The sequence below is a fragment of the Gymnoscopelus microlampas genome (assembly GCF_963454915.1).
Source record: "Gymnoscopelus microlampas genome assembly, chromosome: 2".
Taxonomy (NCBI): Eukaryota; Metazoa; Chordata; class Actinopteri; order Myctophiformes; family Myctophidae; genus Gymnoscopelus; species Gymnoscopelus microlampas.
The window spans coordinates 44417423-44436528 of NC_139939.1; the positions used below are offsets into that span (position 1 = coordinate 44417423).

At 42.1% G+C, this 19106-nt stretch overlaps 1 protein-coding gene across 1 annotated transcript in view; it reads right to left on the reverse strand.

Moving 5' to 3' along the window:
* usp43a (ubiquitin specific peptidase 43a) overlaps positions 1 to 19106 on the reverse strand; it is a 133865-nt gene that overhangs the window by 103684 nt on the left and 11075 nt on the right. Inside the window, exon 2 of the mRNA XM_084046348.1 lies at positions 12382 to 12543. Coding sequence (XP_083902474.1) covers positions 12382 to 12543 — 162 coding nt within the window. The remainder of the gene's footprint in view (positions 1 to 12381; positions 12544 to 19106) is intronic.

Consider the following 19106-nt stretch of genomic DNA (forward strand, 5'->3'; position numbering starts at 1 on the left):
CTGGGGCAGAAGAACTGGGGCAGGTAAACTTTCAAATGAGCATTGCACCTATTACAACTTAAGACTGGTTGTCAAGTAGAAGATCTCTCCACCAGACACTCTCTTTGCTTTGATGCATTCTCTCTCTCTCTCTTTCTCTCTACTACAGTATAAGAGAGACCTTCAATTCCATGAACTATTTTAAAGGTAGTGTAAGCGATAGTTTTGGTTAAAACAAAAAAGTCTGTGAAAAAGTTATAGCTCTATATTCTGATAGTAATCACTGCTATGGCTTGTTTGTTCAGTAACAGGGCCCAGGCTCGCCCCATCTCTCCAGCTATTTAATAAACAGAAAATACATCTTCCAATCAGAAGAGAGTACTCATTACTTTAAATTGTATAGTGTTCCAGTTCCAATTTTGTCGGCTCATTTCACTTGTTTATCCTGTATCCTGTATGAGTTCTCTCCTGATTGAATGAAATTGGTATCCAGAACAAGAGGAACCGTACCTTTCAAATGCCGCTGAACTATATAAAAGGTGAATGTGTGTAGGTGTTTATGAAATCCTAATGAGTTTAATCAAATGTTTCCTCCAAGCTGGCAAGTAGGATCCATTAAATGCCTTTTATATTATATGGTGACTTTGGGCAGTCTGAGTTACTGTACTTGATTGTAATTGAGCGCACATGTGCACTCTGGTGACAAATGAGGTCACCAAGGGCACCCTGTCTGTTCTTGTGATATGTGTAGAAGCAGAAGGTCAAGTGCCCAGGTCCATTCAACCAAATGCTTCACACACACGCACATGTACCCACACGCACACACACACACACACACTTATGGACATGAACAGGACACCGGAAACAGGAGAGGACAGGAGGTGGCCAACAGGATGTACCCACCGCCCTCACAGAGCTTGGATCAATGAATCCCTGGGCTAGTGTTGCTCTCTGTCTCTCTCTGTCTCTCTCTGTCTCTATGTCTCTCTCTCTCTCTCTCTCTCTCTCTCTCCCCCTGAGAAGACATAATTAATAATTCATAAACCCCCCCATGGCATAGTGCTTCACTCACCCTGCTAGTACTCTGAACGGCACTGTGACTTCTTTATACAAAGTGTCTGCTGCCCGCAAACCATGACTTTATGTGAATTGTTCAATCACCACCAGTCACACTGTAACATTCGGAGCCCCCTGTAGCTCCTTGAAGAAAGCCTGCGAACTCCAACACAATAACGTGCAACAAAATGTCCTGATTATCGTTCGATGTCATGGTGAGAGTAAAGATGAGGGTAGGGACTGTCTGAAGTTCCTTAAACAAATGTCCCACCAAAGAGCTTCCAAAGGGAAGAAGTGGCAGCTAATTGGTTCAGTGTTGCACCATGTGCGCCCAGGGCTTTGATGCTTCTCTAAAGATCTCTAAAGACGGAAGAAATATTGGTGAAAGAGAGAAATACTCAGGCATTTAAACAGAGAGACAATCACAGCCACATTTTAGTTGGTTGTGTACATTCCCATGCATTACCTCTGAATGACCTCCCCTTTCAATCCACTCCAAAACAACAACCTGTAGCTGTAGCAGACATGTCTGTCTGTCTGTCTGTCTGTCTGTCTGTCTGTCTGTCTGCCTGTCTGTCTGTCTGTCTGTCTGTCTGTCTGTCTGTCTGTCTGCCTGTCTGTCTGTCTGTCTGTCTGTCTGTCTGTCTGTCTGTCTGTCTGTCTGTCTGTCATTTTACTCCACTACAGTTATTTGCAAACTTTAGTTACTAGTTACTTTGTAGATTTGTATTATTATTACAAGACATACATTAACCACTTCAGCCCTATATACATTTCGGTCATTTGAAAATAGCTGATATTATATTATTTTAAGTTATTGTCATTTATAATGTCATCTATCAGACATTTGGCTGGCAAGCTAAAAAGTAAATCTTGGCCGCTACTGTGTATGACAACAATGCTAATAGAGCACAGAAGTCCTGACGTCACTCGTCCACTCATATTTGAAACAGTCTGTTTCTGGCGAAAATGTAACTAATTTGTCGGAAGTAACATTAGCGTTTTCTCACCGTCAGTTGATGCTTCGTATCCATAAGAGTCAAACCGCCGGGATCATTTGTTTATTTTTGGAACACAGTGCTTATTTGACGCGATATTAAACACGTCTATGGGAATTCAGAACGGGGGTGGAAAAAACGGGACCCAGGTAGGATGTGTAAATTACGTCAGACTTCGGTGCTCTATGGAGACAACCTTTAGCCACAAAAAACTGCTTAGGCCTGGGGCTCTTTTATAGGATGCCGTTAAATCACAGCATCACCGCAAGGAGCCACACTGGCACTACTGCACACAAGCATAGAAGAAGAATAAAGATTAAAGCCTAGCCGTTTTGCCACCATGAAGGGAACAACTTTTTCATTTCCTCTTTGAAATGCTCTTTCACCTCTCTGTAAATTAAATTCATGTCCCCTGAAAGCACTCATGCATATATACACGTGTACATGTGAATTCACAAACAGACACGCACGCACGCGTGCGCACACACAGTGGTTTAGCTTAGAAAGGAAGCGCAGCCTAGTGATCGGTGGGGTTAGTCCATTTAGGCCGGGAACGCATCTGTGTCATTTTAAGATCGCTTTGGGCTATTCAAAAATAGCAGATATACAAGCTCATCTGCTATTTTTGAAAAATCTTGAACATTTTTGCAAATATTTGAATATATATATTTTTTAAAGACAACATTTGTAAAATATTTTTGTTCCAGGGACCCCCCCAGAAGCAAAGATTTGAGTTACAAATGTTCGCTTTAAAAAGTACATATTCAAAGATTTGCACAAACTTTCACGATTACTTCAAAAAATTGCAGATCTACAAGCGAGTGCCGCGCTATGAGCTTGTAGATCTGCTATTTTTTTTTAATAGCCAAAGAAATCTAAAAATGTACACAGATGCGTTCCCGGTCTCAATGGGTTAAAATGTTGGAGGTTTTCCGGTTCCCAGAGGGAGGTTGTCACCCAGGTTTCAGTCAAAGATCAGAAGCAAAAGATTCACTGATGGATAGTTGGAGGAGGAGGAGGAGGGAGAGGGGCTGAGGATGAAGACTTATAAACCCCCACAAAAGGTGTCTATGAAGCCAGTCACCAATGCAGAAGGAGGGACAGAGAGAGAAATGGAGTGATGAGTGGGTTGAACAGGTGAAGGAAAAGACCACGTACACTAAATTGACAAGCCTTCTTGTTGGCATGTTGAAGGAATGGAGGTGCCCGGTGATTGGCACCTTAACCTACACACCATCGTTGCATTGCTTTATGATTATATGGTAGCACGTCTGGAAGGTGGGTTGTTAATGTATCTCATGCTTATTTTTAGCACGGACCAGGGGATTCTTTTTCCATTTTGTAAATGACAGGGAACTCTTCATTTAACCAGACTAGTAGTTTATTAGACACCACAGCCACGAGTGAGAGGAGAGGCTTGTGAGTCGACTCAAATCAACGATGCGTGGCAAAAAAAAACATGGCATTCGCTGTGTAATCTGCTGGAATAGGACAGTCTGGACAGATAGGGCAGTTAATGTTTGATGTATATGTTTTGTTATGTGTTACATAACAAAACACTTTGTTTTAATAATAATAATATTGTAATATAATAATATATAATAATATTAAGTTACATTATCATTGTGCGTTAATGCATTTGAAAGCACAGATTGATTGGGCAAGTCTAGCCGAACATGGTCCCTGGAGAAAAGACTATTTATGAACGAAATTCAAATGGCCTTAACTTCCTTATAGTGACAGAATAATCAGCCAGAAACGCAGATCACTTTAAGGTGGGTTTACCAAAGGTGGGTTTACTAAGCTAAATCAGCTAAATCTGAAAATTCTTCAAATGGCAGAAAATGTTCAGCAGTAATGCCAAGCAGACTGTGAGTCGTAGCCAATGGGCAAAAAGATATGCCAGACCTCTGGTATGGTCCTTTAAAAAATAAAATAAAATACATTGCTATTCAAGGGATCCTTTTACTAGTAGCGCGATGGCAGCCTACAATTCTATATTAAAAAAAAGATATGGGTGTGTAAAATATAGTTTCTCCTCACATTTGCTCGAATAATACTAGGTTACCTATTTGCTAACAATGTTTTATAGTACTTGCCAACAAGGGGAAACATCTCTAATCCCCTTGTAATCTTGTTTAAGTGAATGACCCATTGCTTGCTATGTCCTTTCAATTTATGCCTTTATAATCTGCATATTTGCCACCAAGACCTTTGAATTCATCAGCCGCTTGCATTGCTTCTGTCATTTGGCTCCTCCTGCTCATGTGTAATATAAGTGTTCAGGAGGGAACCTGGGGCCATCAGGCAGGGTAGAGTCCACCTAAACACGCCAGGAAACCCACCAAAACAACTCCACAGTAACCCAGTTTGAACCTTGCACTGTTGTAAACTTGGCAGTTTTAATGGGACTGAATGGTGACCGCATCTCTTCTAGTTAGCACAAAAATGTGACCTGCATGCCTTATGTGGTCTATTGTTTACATAAGATTCTGTAACGTTTGACTTTACTATTATTCTTACTGACTGGGCAGCATTCATCTAGATAAACTATGTGCCTGTGCAGCAAGCATAACTACGGTTAAAGGCAGTGCAACCAGCCAAACAACGTTAACCAAGTTATGTTATGTAACAGGAGACTGTGAACACACACCAAGGCAGCCCAGTGCCTGCAATGTTAATTCCCCTTCTAATAGGACCTTTGTCCAGATGCTTTTTTTAACCTCATACTTAATTAGCTGCGTTCCTGCTTAGATAACTGGAGAATAACAGAAATGTCAGCATAAATATTTTATATTCTATGCAAATTTAAAAAAAAATGCTGGAGAAAGTTTGTTTTGACCCGGTAATGTCAACCATAACCACACAAACCAACAAGCCATGATACGTTATTATACGTCAAATATCAAAGACTGGAGTAAAAAACTCAAATCGTAACATTTCATTGCTCCCTCGGGCTTCCACCCACAGGATTAGCTAAACTATGGTGGATATCTGTATAATGCACAAGCTGAAATAACTCAATTCACCAAATCTGCAGCGCACATTATCAAAGTACGGCATAAATTTCCCGGGACGCGTGGATTGAGTACACACGGGGGGAGCAGTTACATTTAGCCGTAGGCCTCCCGTGGGTGAGCTTATATGAGCGAATGGTTTTTAAAAGCCTCACCCTATGGACAGTAGTGGGAATACGAGGTCTGCCAATGCAAAAAAAACAGCGCAAGAGCATAATGTATGCATTATTCCGTTTTTAAATGTCGATAATGGGTCGGCCTTTCTGCCCTGGGAGAGTTTGGCTATAGCGGAGAGAGAGAGGGAGAAAGAAAGAAAGAGAAAAGAAATCCCATGGCCCTGAATCAAACTGCTTAGACTTGGAAATTGGGTCTGTGTGGATGTGGTGAAGTGAGCCAGTTCTCTTATCGACGGGGGCAGAAATAGCGCAATTGATAGCTCCACACGTGAGCTCGGCTGACACTCTCCGGGGGGGTGAATGTGTGTGTGTGTGTGTGTGTGTGTGTGGGTGGGGGCGGGGGGGGGTGGATGGATGGATGGATGGATGGATGGATGGATGGATGGATGGATGGATGGGGGCAGCGAGTAAATGTCAGTGAAGATGAATCCTGCTTTCAGGTGGTGTGGCAGGTGAAATGTGAGGGGGTCCTTGATCTAAGATCCTCCCCCTGCCTTTGCCAGTCATCGGAGTGCTAATGCATTGCTGCCATAGTCGGCCTCCCCAGTGCGTTTTATGCTAAAGAGATCACTGACAGCACTCATACACAGCATGATGGGTTTTTATGCAGCATAAATGGAAGGAAATGGATGGGCTGTGTGTGGCATTCTTCTTTGTGGCTGCAACTATCGGTTATTTTCTTTGCGATTATTCTATCGATTACTTTTTCGAATAATCACATCATCGATTTGCACATTAAAAAAATGTGAAAATAGCCAATCTACAAGCTCACAACGCGTCACGATGCGACTTGTTGTGAGCTTGTAGATCTGCTATTTTAACAATATTTGAAAGTTCTTAAATCTTTTGAAAATGTTCACCTATAATGACATGCGCAGAATAGAGATTATTTTCATTACATTATGATTAGTTTGATTAACTGTTGATACCCTATTCTTCTTGCAGAAAAACCTTTTTAATTATTTTTTATAGCTACTGTGCAACAATGAAACGATGAATGCATTGTACTGTGGATGAACCCTAAAAAGCCGGGGACATCGGCCGATCAATGGCTGATCATTGTGATCATCACTCAATGAGCAGTGGTCTGAGCGATGTTGGGATTGACAGATGCCATTTATCTGCCTCCCTGCTCTCGCCCTCACACAGGTTACATCAAAGGACTCCTGTCACTGTCTGCACCACCAAACACTAGCCATAAATCTGATTAAGTCACATTTCTGAGATGCCACAAATTCCGAGAGAGAGAGAGCTTTTTACAAAGCGTTTAAAAAATGAAGTGAAATCTTTGATGCTCGGGGAAAGGTCACATTTTTGCGCTGAGTGGTCAATACACAGTTCACGTCCATGTGCCCACATTCATAACTATCATTGCACTTACACATATATTTGATAATGGTCCATGGAATAGAAGGTGTCTCTTATAGTGTTGTTTCTGAAAATGAATATTTTGAAAGATAAAACCCCAATCTGGGAAATGTAGACCAAGGCCAACACATTTTTCAGGCTTTGGATGTTCTGTGCATTTTCCAAGCATAAATCCATATAGAATACTCGTTCTAAATTAATTAGCCAATAACTAAAATCAAGGCTCTTTGTGGTGAGATTGTTACGGTAATTAGCGTATCTAGAGTTAAAACTAGGAAATGCCAACTCGTTAAAGTTGCATTGTAGTATAATGTATTAGTATTATAGCATTATATGTAAAAATATGTATTTTTCTGCAAATCTCTGTTAAACCAACATTGTTCTTGTAAGGTAGTTTTGTTCTAGTTGGTGACGATTATAAAGATGTTTGTTTAGACCCAAGAATACTGTAAATTGCCCACTATCTTGATTTGCTATAGGAAAAATAATACATTTAAAATTACATGCATAATAAGCAACTATACACTGCACTGTGGTCTTGTCTCTACAAGGAAATTAAAGCGAAAGCCATTACTGTAAGAATTGAAATTACTTCACTAATATGGTTGATGATCTACTACAGTATGCATGAAAAAAAACAAAATTACTGCAACGTTGTTCTTTTGAAGAAGTTGTGCATGTTGTTTTGTTTATTAAAAAAATAAAAATATAATCAGGAGAATTTTTTAAATGCAAAAATAAGCCAAGAACAGATGTATGGCTGGTAAAACATTAGAGCTTGAGCTCCCTCTCTTTTTTTTAAAACAAATTTCACAGATTTGTGCAAAAATAACAAGCTTAACAGCCATATAACACCATTTGGTATGAAAGAGGTGTGTGTGTGTGTGTGTGTGTGTGTGTGTGTGTGTGTGTGTGTGTGTGTGTGTGTGTGTGTGTGTGTGTGTGTGTGTGTGTGTGTGAGAGAGAGAGAGAGAGAGACACACACACGGGGGAATCAAGTACATTTTTTTTGTATAGCACATTTCATGCAAGTGCAAACTCAATGCACTTCACTAAAATACAACAGTAGCAAAGATATGCATTGACCACTCTAGTCTCCCACCCACACACAGGCAGAAAACATGTACTTACCCCTCCCATACACATTCACATGTTACATACAGTACAGCATTAACGACACCCCCCACAAACATGCGCACACAAACAAACAATTACACACACACACACACACACGCACGCACGCACGCACGCACGCACGCACGCACGCACGCAAAACCATCAAAAGCCTGGGAGAACAGAGATGTCTTAAGTCTTAAAATAGGACACAGTTTCCGCAGATCTCAGATCATTCATGAGTAGGTCCACAATGACCAAATGTACCATCACCAGACCTAGATTATATTTTCCATATCATTAGGAAGCCACTATCTGATGATTTGAGATGCCTGACTGGTCTTTAATAAATTCAAGAGACATACAACAAAGTGCATGATACAATAGAATGATCAGAACAAGTCAAATGACTTATTTCCATTGCGGCCCCGTAAAGTGGATTAAACAGGCAAAGTGAAAGTGACACTTTTTATCTACTGTGTTCAGGCTCTGGGAATCCCTGATGTACTTAAAACACCCTTTAAAAATCTTTTTGGCAGTGATCATTTAAAATATTGTAAACCATTATGAGTCTCAGTTGTTGGATTCCACATTCAGCCTATGTACTGTAACTCTTTAAAATGGTAAGAGCTAATGTGGGTTCTTGTAGTGAGATGAAGGACTACTCTCATTAATTGGTTTTGAGATATCTGAGGCTTATCCTTTGTTCTTTTGGCTGTGCCTCTGTACCAGGTTATAGGCAGGTGTAGTTGAAGTGGCATTGAACTATAAGGCTGATGCTAATGTCCTCATGGTGGTCCTGTCAAGGAACTTGGCGCTAGTCATGCTCTGTTCTAAGTCAGTGGTTCTCAACCCGTCGGTTCGGGAAATTAAATGAGAAAAGACCATTACTGCATCAAAAGTAATCAACAAACTACACTAGGAAAACTGGTCAAACATTGGCCAAATTGTCAAATAATATAAGAAAGAGGGAGCAATGGTGAAAATAGATTATCTTATTTTCACAATATTTATCTATGGAACTGAGTCAAACTAAATTTAATGCCTCAACTCCTACAATTTTAAGTGCTTGTCGGGGTCCCCAGTTCAAATATGATTATTTTGGAGGGGTCGCGGCCTGAAAAGTTTGAGAACCACTGCTCTAAGTGACTCCTTCTCCTGGAGCATAGTTCCATCACAATACATATGTACTACATATATGTACACGTGCATATATACTATTTTTATTTTCAGTGTCGGATTGAAACAAGAAGCTGTTTACCTGCTCAATGGTTTCAGAGACAATGGATGGTGTCAAGTACTGTAGGAATCAAATCTCCTGTCTCTGAATCGTAACACCTGTAGGATCTCAGTCTTGTCCTTATTTAATCATAGATTGTTTTGTGACATCCAAAGGTCGATTAGATCACTGCGGTTAATGCGATTATTTACAGGAGATTTACAGAGATTGTCGGGGTAACAGGATTATGCATGTGTTGTGAACTTGCGTATAAAATCCTTCTGGAATCAATGTGTGGTATACTACAGGAGGTTGTTGTGCATTGGGATAAAAGTACGTTTATGACTTTGCAGATTCTCAGGGCTCTATGGATGAATTTGCCTCACTTCTACATACTTGTCTCTCCTTTATGCCATTTGCTGAATTGAAGCCATCAACGAGTAGCTGATAAGTACCTCTGAAAGCTTCCCCTGCTCACCTCGCCACCCTCTCTCTGCCTTGTGCCACTCTACATTTCTCTCAGACACATTGTCCTCTTCACTTCAGAAATGAATTGAAAGCAATGAATCAAAAGAGACAACGACATGTTCTGAGAGGAGTTAAATGTTGCCAGTTAAGTGTTTTTTTCATCAAAACATCTTGGTTTATTTGCCCTTTTCAATGAAAATGAAAAGAAAGACTCACATCATGCATGCAAATCATGGTCGGTCCAAATACTGATGGCCACAAATTCTCCAATTTGGTAACTGGTATCTTATTTACAGTATACTATTGTACGACACTAATTGTTTGCTCCTATTTTCTTTATGTATACTGTACTTTTGAAGCTTAGATGTATATCTCTCTTGTGCAGCAATGACAACTGAATTTCTATCTCGTTGGATTAATAAATGGTGCATTTATATAGCGCTTCTATCCGAAGCGCTTTACATTGATTGTGCCATTACCCATTCACACACACATTCATACACCGATGGCGGAGGAAACCATGCAAGGCACCAACCTGCTCATCGGGAGCAATTAGGGGTTCAGCGTCTTGCTCAAGGACACTTCGACACTAACTCTAGGGGAGCGCCCCAGCCCGGGATCGAACTGGGAACCTTGCGGTTTTCCAGTTCACTCTACCTGGCCGCTCTTTTTGCCGCCAAAAGTCTGTCTGTCTGTCTGTCTGTCTGTCTGTCTGTCTGTCTGTCTGTCTGTCTGTCTGTCTGTCTGTCTGTCTGTCTGTCTGTCTGTCTGTCTGTCTGTCTGTCTTTCTGACTGTTTGTCTGTCTGTCTGTCTGTCTGTCTGTCTGTCTGTCTGTCTGTGTGTCTCATTGGAATCAGAGCTAGTATAGATAGATAGATAGATAGATAGATAGATAGATAGATAGATAGATAGATAGATAGATAGATAGATAGATAGACAGAGTCCAATTAGTAAAAATTGTGTGACAGCTTCTACAGCTTCCTTCGAAAGGTAGTTTGACCAGTTCAAGCCAAATTGTCATTTGAGAATTGAAAGGAATAATAAATATATAAATGTTGTTTAATGTGTATTAAACTATGACAGAGAGGCATGGTAAAACCCAGCCATCAGTGCATCACGTCCAGTCTTGGGCTGGCTGACATAACACAGAGGCAGGTAGACAAAGACAGATACAAGTTGGAGTGAGAGACAAGCAACAGACCGCCCACCTCTTCACAATCCTCTCCTGTTCACTTGTTCACACAGGAGAAGCACCACTTCACACAAAAGGTTTGATTTCAGATCTGGCCTAAAGCGACTGTACAAGTGCCACAACAGTGGCTCGGAGACATGGACGAGATTTAGACTCATTCACAGAAAATGCCTCTTTCTTTATTCATTGATTTGTTTGACTGGGGCGAAACAATCTATAGAGTGCAAGGCTGTTGCACTTATTCCATTCAGGTTAAATAAGGCTAGGCAGGGAGCATTAGTATTGAGGTCTGCATTCCTCAGCTGTTAGCAGAATCCTCTGATAATGAGGTCTGCTCGTTAAGCCCGCTGCATCGATGGCCGACCTTGAACCGCCAGGGCAGTTAATGAATCCAAACTTTGTTGATACGCAGAAAAATATTTCTACATTTGAACTTGAATTAATAATAACCACTAATGACTTAAAAGTGACTAAATCTCTTTAAAGATGCATGGAGTGTATGTGTACACTGTATGTGGGACTGGAGTTTATCCAGACATAATATACATAAAGCTACAGTAAAGTAATAACATTCCCATTCTCTCAGAAAGAGACGTTTTTTGGGGGGGTGTGTGCCAGAATCAAAGTTGCATGCATGGCGCGAGAGAGAGAGAGAGAGAGAGAGAGAGAGAGAGAGAGAGAGAGAGAGAGAGAGAGAGAGAGAGAGAGAGAGAGCACTCACACCTTCCAACCAAAAAAAAAACAATCTAATACTGCCAGGGTGATTTGCATATCAAAAACTCAAGAAACTAGCAAATTAACATGAATGGCCATGGCAGCATATCAGTGAGGGGAGGTATATGGGCCTTTGACACAACACAAAAGGGGTGGAATCCCCCAAAACAGGAGAAAACAGGAGAAATGGAAGCACAGGAGTCAAAGAACAGTTGGTCAAATAACAGGAGTCTCCTGGCGAAAACAGGAGAGTTGGCAGGTTTGAGGAAGGTGCTTGTGGATGGGACACAGGTGATTCAAGTAGTTGCAATTCTTAAAGCTGAAGCTATTTTAAGGAATCTTTACTGTTCCACAAGTATAACCGGGTTGCATAGTCAGACAAAGGTCACGGTGTGTGTGAATGGGTGATGATGTAAGTTATTGTCATTTCTCAGCCAAAATAAAGTTGAAATGGGATAAATAATTCTCTAGTAAAAGTTAGTGCCAAGTAATAAATGAGCCCACTAACTTGCTGCGAGGGTATATGTTCCATTTGGCAGCAATTTATAACAATCTATATAGTCTGTGTCATTTAGTAGCAAAGGCTGTGTATTCAGCTTTGTCTTTATTTATACCTTTCATCTTGTCTATGAACAGTACAAGAAGTGCAGTGTGTAACACTGACTATGCCCATCAGAGGCCGAACAGCCACGTGTTTTGACTCATCATTATTGAAACACACAAGTTCATCATTGAAACAACACATATGTTCCACCTACGTACTGTATATACTTTGTTGCCCAGGGTTCACCGGGAGTCTATACTTGGTCCCCTCCTTTCTTTACTCTACACACATCTCTTAGCTGAAAATAGGCAATCTTCACGCACACAACGTGCAATGTGTTGTGAGCTTGTAGATCTGCTATGCCCAGAATAGGGACGATGGGGTTCATGTGGTTAAAATCTTAAGTATGTAATGGTTTTTTTTTAATGCAAACTCATCAACTGTACTCTATAGTTTGTTTTGATACTACCAAAAAAGCCCAGCTCAAGGATGGTCCCCTGCCTATCTAAATCCTTTGATCGTATTTGTGGACTTACCTTGACAGTGGCTTTGGTCTTGATGCTGCTGCTGCTGCTGTTGTTGTTGTTAGGAGAGTGGTTGCCGTCTTCATGAACCTTGTCCAAGAGCCAGAGAAGAAACTCCAGAGCATCATGCTGAGAATTGCCCCGGAACTGAGAGCCATACTTGGAAACTATACTCTGAGGAATGAAGAGGAAAATAATTATTTAGGATGTAAATTGGGTTGTGATACATGATGTAGGCCAGTGTGGTTCCCAACTCTGGTGCTTGGGACTCTGAATACTCCTGGTTTAACACCCTGATTTAACACCACAGTGGCTTTCAACCCTTTTCATATCAAGGTCCATTAATTATTTGGCATTTGAGCCACAGACCACCGTTTGATGAGATTTATCCTCTCAGACCCAAAACTTAGAACATTTTGTTATCGCTGGATAAGATTTTGTCCACAATTCCATGCTGTATTGATGTGGTACCATAGGAGAGATAACAGTTGATCGGGATCGGGACTCGAACCCGCAATGCGCTGTGCCGCGGTGCCCAGACCGCTACACCAGCAGTCCGGGCCAGGTCTAACAAGTTTCTTAACAGTTGGAATAGGCTCTATTCACAGCAGCCATATTATCACTTCCTTCCCAGGTGTTACCAATGATACTAATGAAGGCTCTGTTCCATTTAGTGTAGCACAGTGCTTTCCACGACCCCCATAACTCTGAGAGTGTACAAATGGAACCAAATGGACCCTGTAAGGGGCCATTTGGAAGGTTTCCAGTGAGCCAACATGCACAATATCAGCACCCTGACTCTGTTTGACCAGAATGGAACAGAGCCTTCATTAGTATCATTGGTAACACCTGTGAATGTCTTCATAATATGGCTGCTGTGAATAGAGCCTATCACAGGACACACTGTGAGACCCTCTCCAACGCTGACTCCCAACTCAATTCTGGTAGACAGATTAACATGGATGGAAAAGCAGGAGCCCTATGGCTCCCGAGGGACTGGAGCTCTGCCTGGGAATCGTTGACGTGTAGGCTAATTAAGTTATTTACACTTTCAATTGAATCTAATGCACTTGACTTGGTCAGACACTGCTCCAAGGATGGAGGATGTGAATGGCCACGTCCCTTAGGAATATCTTAGTTAGAGAGATATGTTAGAGAAAGATCATAGAATGATTATTCAATGTCTTTTTGAAAATAAGGGTTATAATGCCATGAGGTGAAGATCCTTTTGTCTCTATCTATACAGATTATCCAAGTACAGGACATCCAGGTTTCTCATATGTGTCCTCATGCTTGGTCAGAGACAATTAGCCTACATTAAAAATCAGGTCAAACGTCTTTTCATCTTGTCAGCCGAAAATGAGAGCTGAACTTGGCACAATCAGACTAGGAGCGCACAATATATTGGAGGCTGATATAGCCGATATTAGCCAATTATCATCGGTTAATGAGAGGTAATTACCTCTATTACCTATCAAAGCATTTGATAATAGTTACTATATATATATATATATATATATATACTCAGTCATAACTGCATAAACGGACATGCCCCTCCCTACCAACAGAAACTAATTAAGCGTACTCCACAAACTTCCACCCGCACCCTCAGGTCTGCAAACAGCTTCCTCCTCGAGGTCCCCAGTACGAAGCTACGCACCATGGGGGACCGGGCTTTCTGCTCGCCAGCACCGTGCCTGACTGTAGATTAGAAAAACCTTCCTATCGATTTAAGAGCACCGCAGACCCTGGAGTCTCCCTTGACTCCCTCCTATTTTGAGCCTGATTGAGTCAAAATGTATTTTCTGTTTATTGAAGAGCTGTTGAGACGGGGGCAAACCCCTGTTACTGAAAAAAACACTCTGCAATGATTACTGCAAAAACACGTTTTGTTTTAACCAAACAATATCACTTACAGCTCCTTTAACTATTAAAGTGTAAAAATGGACTCTAAGGTTCACACATACTGAGACAGAGACAAAACATTTGTTTTACAAAAATAAACAATACACACATTTACATTACAGTACAGATGAATCATTTTGCTATCTCTACAGTCATCTCCCTCTGTCTCCCTCTTCCTCTGGGTACTGTGTGTGTGTGTGTGTGTGTGTGTGTGTGTGTGTGTGTGTGTGTGTGTGTGTGTGTGTGTGTGTGTGTGTGTGTGTGTGTGTGTGTGTGTGTGTGACTGACAGGATGCAGGCCAGCGTCCCACATCTCATTAAAAATCGCCACATCACACCGCCGTGTGTCTAAATATAAAGTTGGTACTGTAGGCCTCCCTCCCTCCCCTGTACCTGACTGAGCCCGCTAATGAGCTTCATCACAATGAGAGAGAGAGAGAGAGAGAGAAGTTTGAGAACCACTGGAGAGTAGAGGAAGGACAGAGTGATGGATGGATGGATGGATGGATGGAGAGGAAGAAGGATGGTGCAGCGTACTGAGGAAGAGTATAGGGAGGGAGGGAGGGAGGGAGGGAGGGAGCGAGCGAGCGACCGAGCGAGAGAGAGAGAGAGAGAGAGAGAGAGAGAGATGTTGGCTGAGTTTCAACTGACCCTCAAATACTCCTCTGTCTTCCTATCAAAGGACGTGAAAGGAAAAGAGAGAAAACTGAGCCGGCGGGGCTTTTTTGGAGCCACAGAGAAGGAGACACACACACACACACACACACACACACACACACACACACACACACACACACACACACACACACACACACACACACACACACACACACACACACACACACACACACACACACACACACACACACACACACACACACACAGAGAGAGAGAGAGGAAGAGAGAGGTGGAGATAGACAGAGAGAGAGAGAGCGAGAGTTTCCAAGGTTACGATGGACACGGCTGTGTGGGAAAGGAAACCTGATGACATCACTGACAGGCCAAAGGGGTTACGACTTCATTAGCATGAGAGAAAGAGAAATGCCCTGCTGTCCTCATCTCTCCTCTCCCTCTCTCTCTCTCTCTCTCTCTCTCTCTCTCTCTCTCTCTCTCTCTCTCCCTCTCTCTCTTCTGTCGTCTCTCTCGCGCTCCATCTCACTCATATTCTCTCCCTCACTGAACTTTCCTTCTCTTTGTCATTCAGTGATGTATGTAAGTGTGTGTGTGTGTGTGTGTGTGTGTGTGTGTGTGTGTGTGTGTGTGTGTGTGTGCGTGAGCGTGTGTGTGTGCGTGCGTGCGTGCGTGCGTGCGTGCGTGCGTGCGTGCGTGCGTGCGTGCGTGCGTGTGTGTGTGTGTGTGTGTGCGCGTGCACATACACGCATGCGCGCACACACGCATGATTGTGTGTATGTGCATGCGTGTGTGTGTGTGTCACAGCTGGAGACATATTTGCTCATCCTTTGGTAACTGTTTGCTGTGTTTTATGCTGTGTTTGGGACTGTGTCTCCATGGTGAAATACACCAGATTGTCTCAGTGACAGCTTAAAGTGATCTGGGCAGTCAGCATGGAGGAGCTCCAGCTACAGCCTTCATGGGGGGAGAATCAGAGAGAGAGAAAACAATCTGTGAAATGAAGAACGAAAAGCTAACAGAGAGATAGAGAGGGGGAGCAAAACAGGTCAAGTGAAACGCTGTCTTGCAAACACTTGAGCCCAAGGTCCTCCTGGTGGGGCTTTGTTTAACATCTAGAGTTAGTAAAGATAAGTGCAGCGATAAGGAGGATGAGTGTAAGGGTTGACAAAAAAAAGCAAGCAGGAAAGAAAGCAAGAATGACATCAATTAACTCATTAAGACCTGATTCTTCCCTGTCTCAAAATATTTTGTTCCAGGGACCCCCAGAAGCAAAGATTTCAGTTACAAATGTTCGCTTAAATATATATATATATATTCAAAGATTTGCACAAATCTTTACGATTTAAAAAAAATAGCCAAAGTGTAAAATAATGTTTTTTTTAGCTCAAATCAAAAAATTACACAGATGCGTTCCCGTTATTAATGGGTTAAAAAGAAGAGCTTATAGCCTGTTCAGCGTCCATGGCATGAGCCATGAAGGTTCATGACCTCCCAAACTCTCAGCCGTATAAGTCAGGGCTGCGCTCTATAGCAACGGCCGCCCGATGTCTGTTTCTGGTGTCGCAGATAATACGCTAACCTTGCTTCACCTCCACCAACCATTCACCGACCCCCGGGCCACAATCTCCCCCCAATCCTCCTCTCTCTCTGTAAACAATGTCAGATCAGCATGTGTAGAGACGCTGGCAGGGCAGGAATTCACCAGAACCATAAATCAGCCCAATGACCGTAGCCCTCCGTTTCTCTTCCTCTAAATCCCATTTGTACCACCTCACCTCACCGTAGGTCCACAGCCTGCCAAAAAAAAAGGGCCAGCTTTGGACGATACGACAGACCGGAGTGTTATACTGACAAATTGTGATAGGGAGGGCACAGCCTTTAGAGGTATACAGCACACGTGGATACATGCAAGTGTGTGTGCGTGTGCATGTGCGTGTGTCACACAATTCCTCCCACAGGTGTGGCTGGAATGAGGGCTGGATGGAATCTATCATCACTGGCTGTTCCATTTGCCGTTTCATTTTTCAACTGTCTGGTGTTGTTGTTGGCGCCCTTCAGCCGTCTGGCCTGACCACATGGACCAGACATGTATCACTTATCACTTATATGCCTTGATTTATACATGTTTGCTCAGCCTGGTCGCACAGACGCACACTTGCAGAAAATTGCAGATCTGCAAGCTCACAACGTGTTGCAGTCAATGCAGTGTGACACATATTTTTTTGGTGAGCGACACTGGTGCACAACTACTGTAAGTATGAATCAGTCTTTTAGCTTCCTTCCATGTATCTATCCACCATATCTCACTCTTTTTATTTACTGTTATCTTTCCTTTTCCTGTCTCACTCCAATCCTCTGATCTTCCTTCCTTCCTGGATGTTTCGTTTTGAGCTCGTCACCGTCACCACACCCTCCACTAATCAATCCAAGTTGACCTCCAGTCACCCCAGCCAGTCTTTGGTGATGCAATAGCAACAAACCAAAAGCAAACATGTGTGTACCGCCTCTTACACACACAGGAACATGTTTCTTATCTAAGGTAACATTACATGTGCAAATATGTAGATAACTTGTTTTTTTTTTTTTGTTCTCTTGTTTGATCTCCTTTCCCCCTTGCCCCCCTCCTCTTCTGCTTCCCTTTCTTTTTTTCTATGGAAATAATGATGGGAACTATGCACAAAAACGAATTTCACCCACTTTTTTTACTTCTTTAAACCTGTGATGTGACAATAAAGCTGATTCTGATTCTGATTCCCTGTCTTCCTTTCCTCCTTACTTCCACTTGCCTTTCTCCTGAACTCCATACACCCTTGCTATTGATGGCAAATACCCTTGCCATCATTTAGTGTAAAAAACAATCCTCAGGCCGACTCTTTCCATGTCATCCCAGCCATCCCTGGCCCCATGCTGGAATCACCTCCAGTAATGAGCACTTTACTCCCCGGGTGACAAACGGGTTGCAGTGTCTGGGAATCACACTCTTGTTATGGTTTCCCCAGGACCCTAAGAAGCAGCACAAGTAAGGGCGTGGGATAACCGTAATTGCGGCGCCAGTAAGTCAAGTCACGTGTTCGATGCGGGATTCGACCACTTTCAACCTGGCTTCCCTATTTTTTCGACATATCATTATAGGTGAAATGTTTCTAAAAATGTCTAACATATATTATATAACATAATAGCACAGAGACTGTAAATAAGGTAAGGTAAGGTAAGGTAAACTTTTATTGTCCCGAAGGAAATTTGTTTTGGGCTTTAACCCCAGCTGCAGCCACACGTAAAACAATGACAATACAAAATACAAAATACATAACAGGGGGGGGGAGGGGGACAACATTACACAAGTGCACAGATAGTGATCGGTCTACTCTTAATGGTCACTGCAGGGCCTCATTAAATATGCTGTTGTGTGCAGAGCTGAGACTATAGGAAGTTGCATCTGCACCTGTGTCACACGCAGTGCACGCGTGCGTGCGTGCGTGCGTGTGGCGTGTGTGGTGTGCGTGTGTGTGGGTAAATAACGTACTCTTCCCTTCACTAAGATAAAGTAGAGAAGTCCTCCCCAGACCCATTGCCATGATTGGGGGGCGATGGTTGTCTTGCAGCCCATAGGAGTGAAGATTGATTTGTTCCCTTACCTGCCTTATACAGTATGTGTCACGTTCAGGACATAAATCATGTGGCTGAATAATAATACAATCTGTGGGGAAGTACACTCAAATTGCTGTGCTTACATAGACATATTATACGGACATGCTTGCTCCTATATTTCTTTATTGCTGTTTAACCCATTAAGACCGGGAACGCATCTGTGTGTCATTTTGAGATTTCTTTGGGCTATTCAAAAATAGCAGATATACAAGCTCCGCACTATGCGCTTGTAGATCTGCTATTTTGGAGAAAAAAAACTTGAAAATGTGCGCAAATCTTTGAATATAATTTATATTTTTTGAAAAAAACATTTGTAACTCAAATCTTTGCTTCTGGGGATTCTGCAAAATGTCTTCAAGTTCTAAATTCTAAATCCTTTTTTTGAAAATGTATTTGGCCGTGGACCCCCATCTCATATTTTGTTCCAGGGACCACCAGAAGTTGTAGCAGAGTTAAAAATGTTTAAAAAATATATATTAAAAGATTTGCACACACTTTCCACAATTTAAAAAATAATAGCAGATCTACAAGCTTATAGAAAAGCACTCGGTG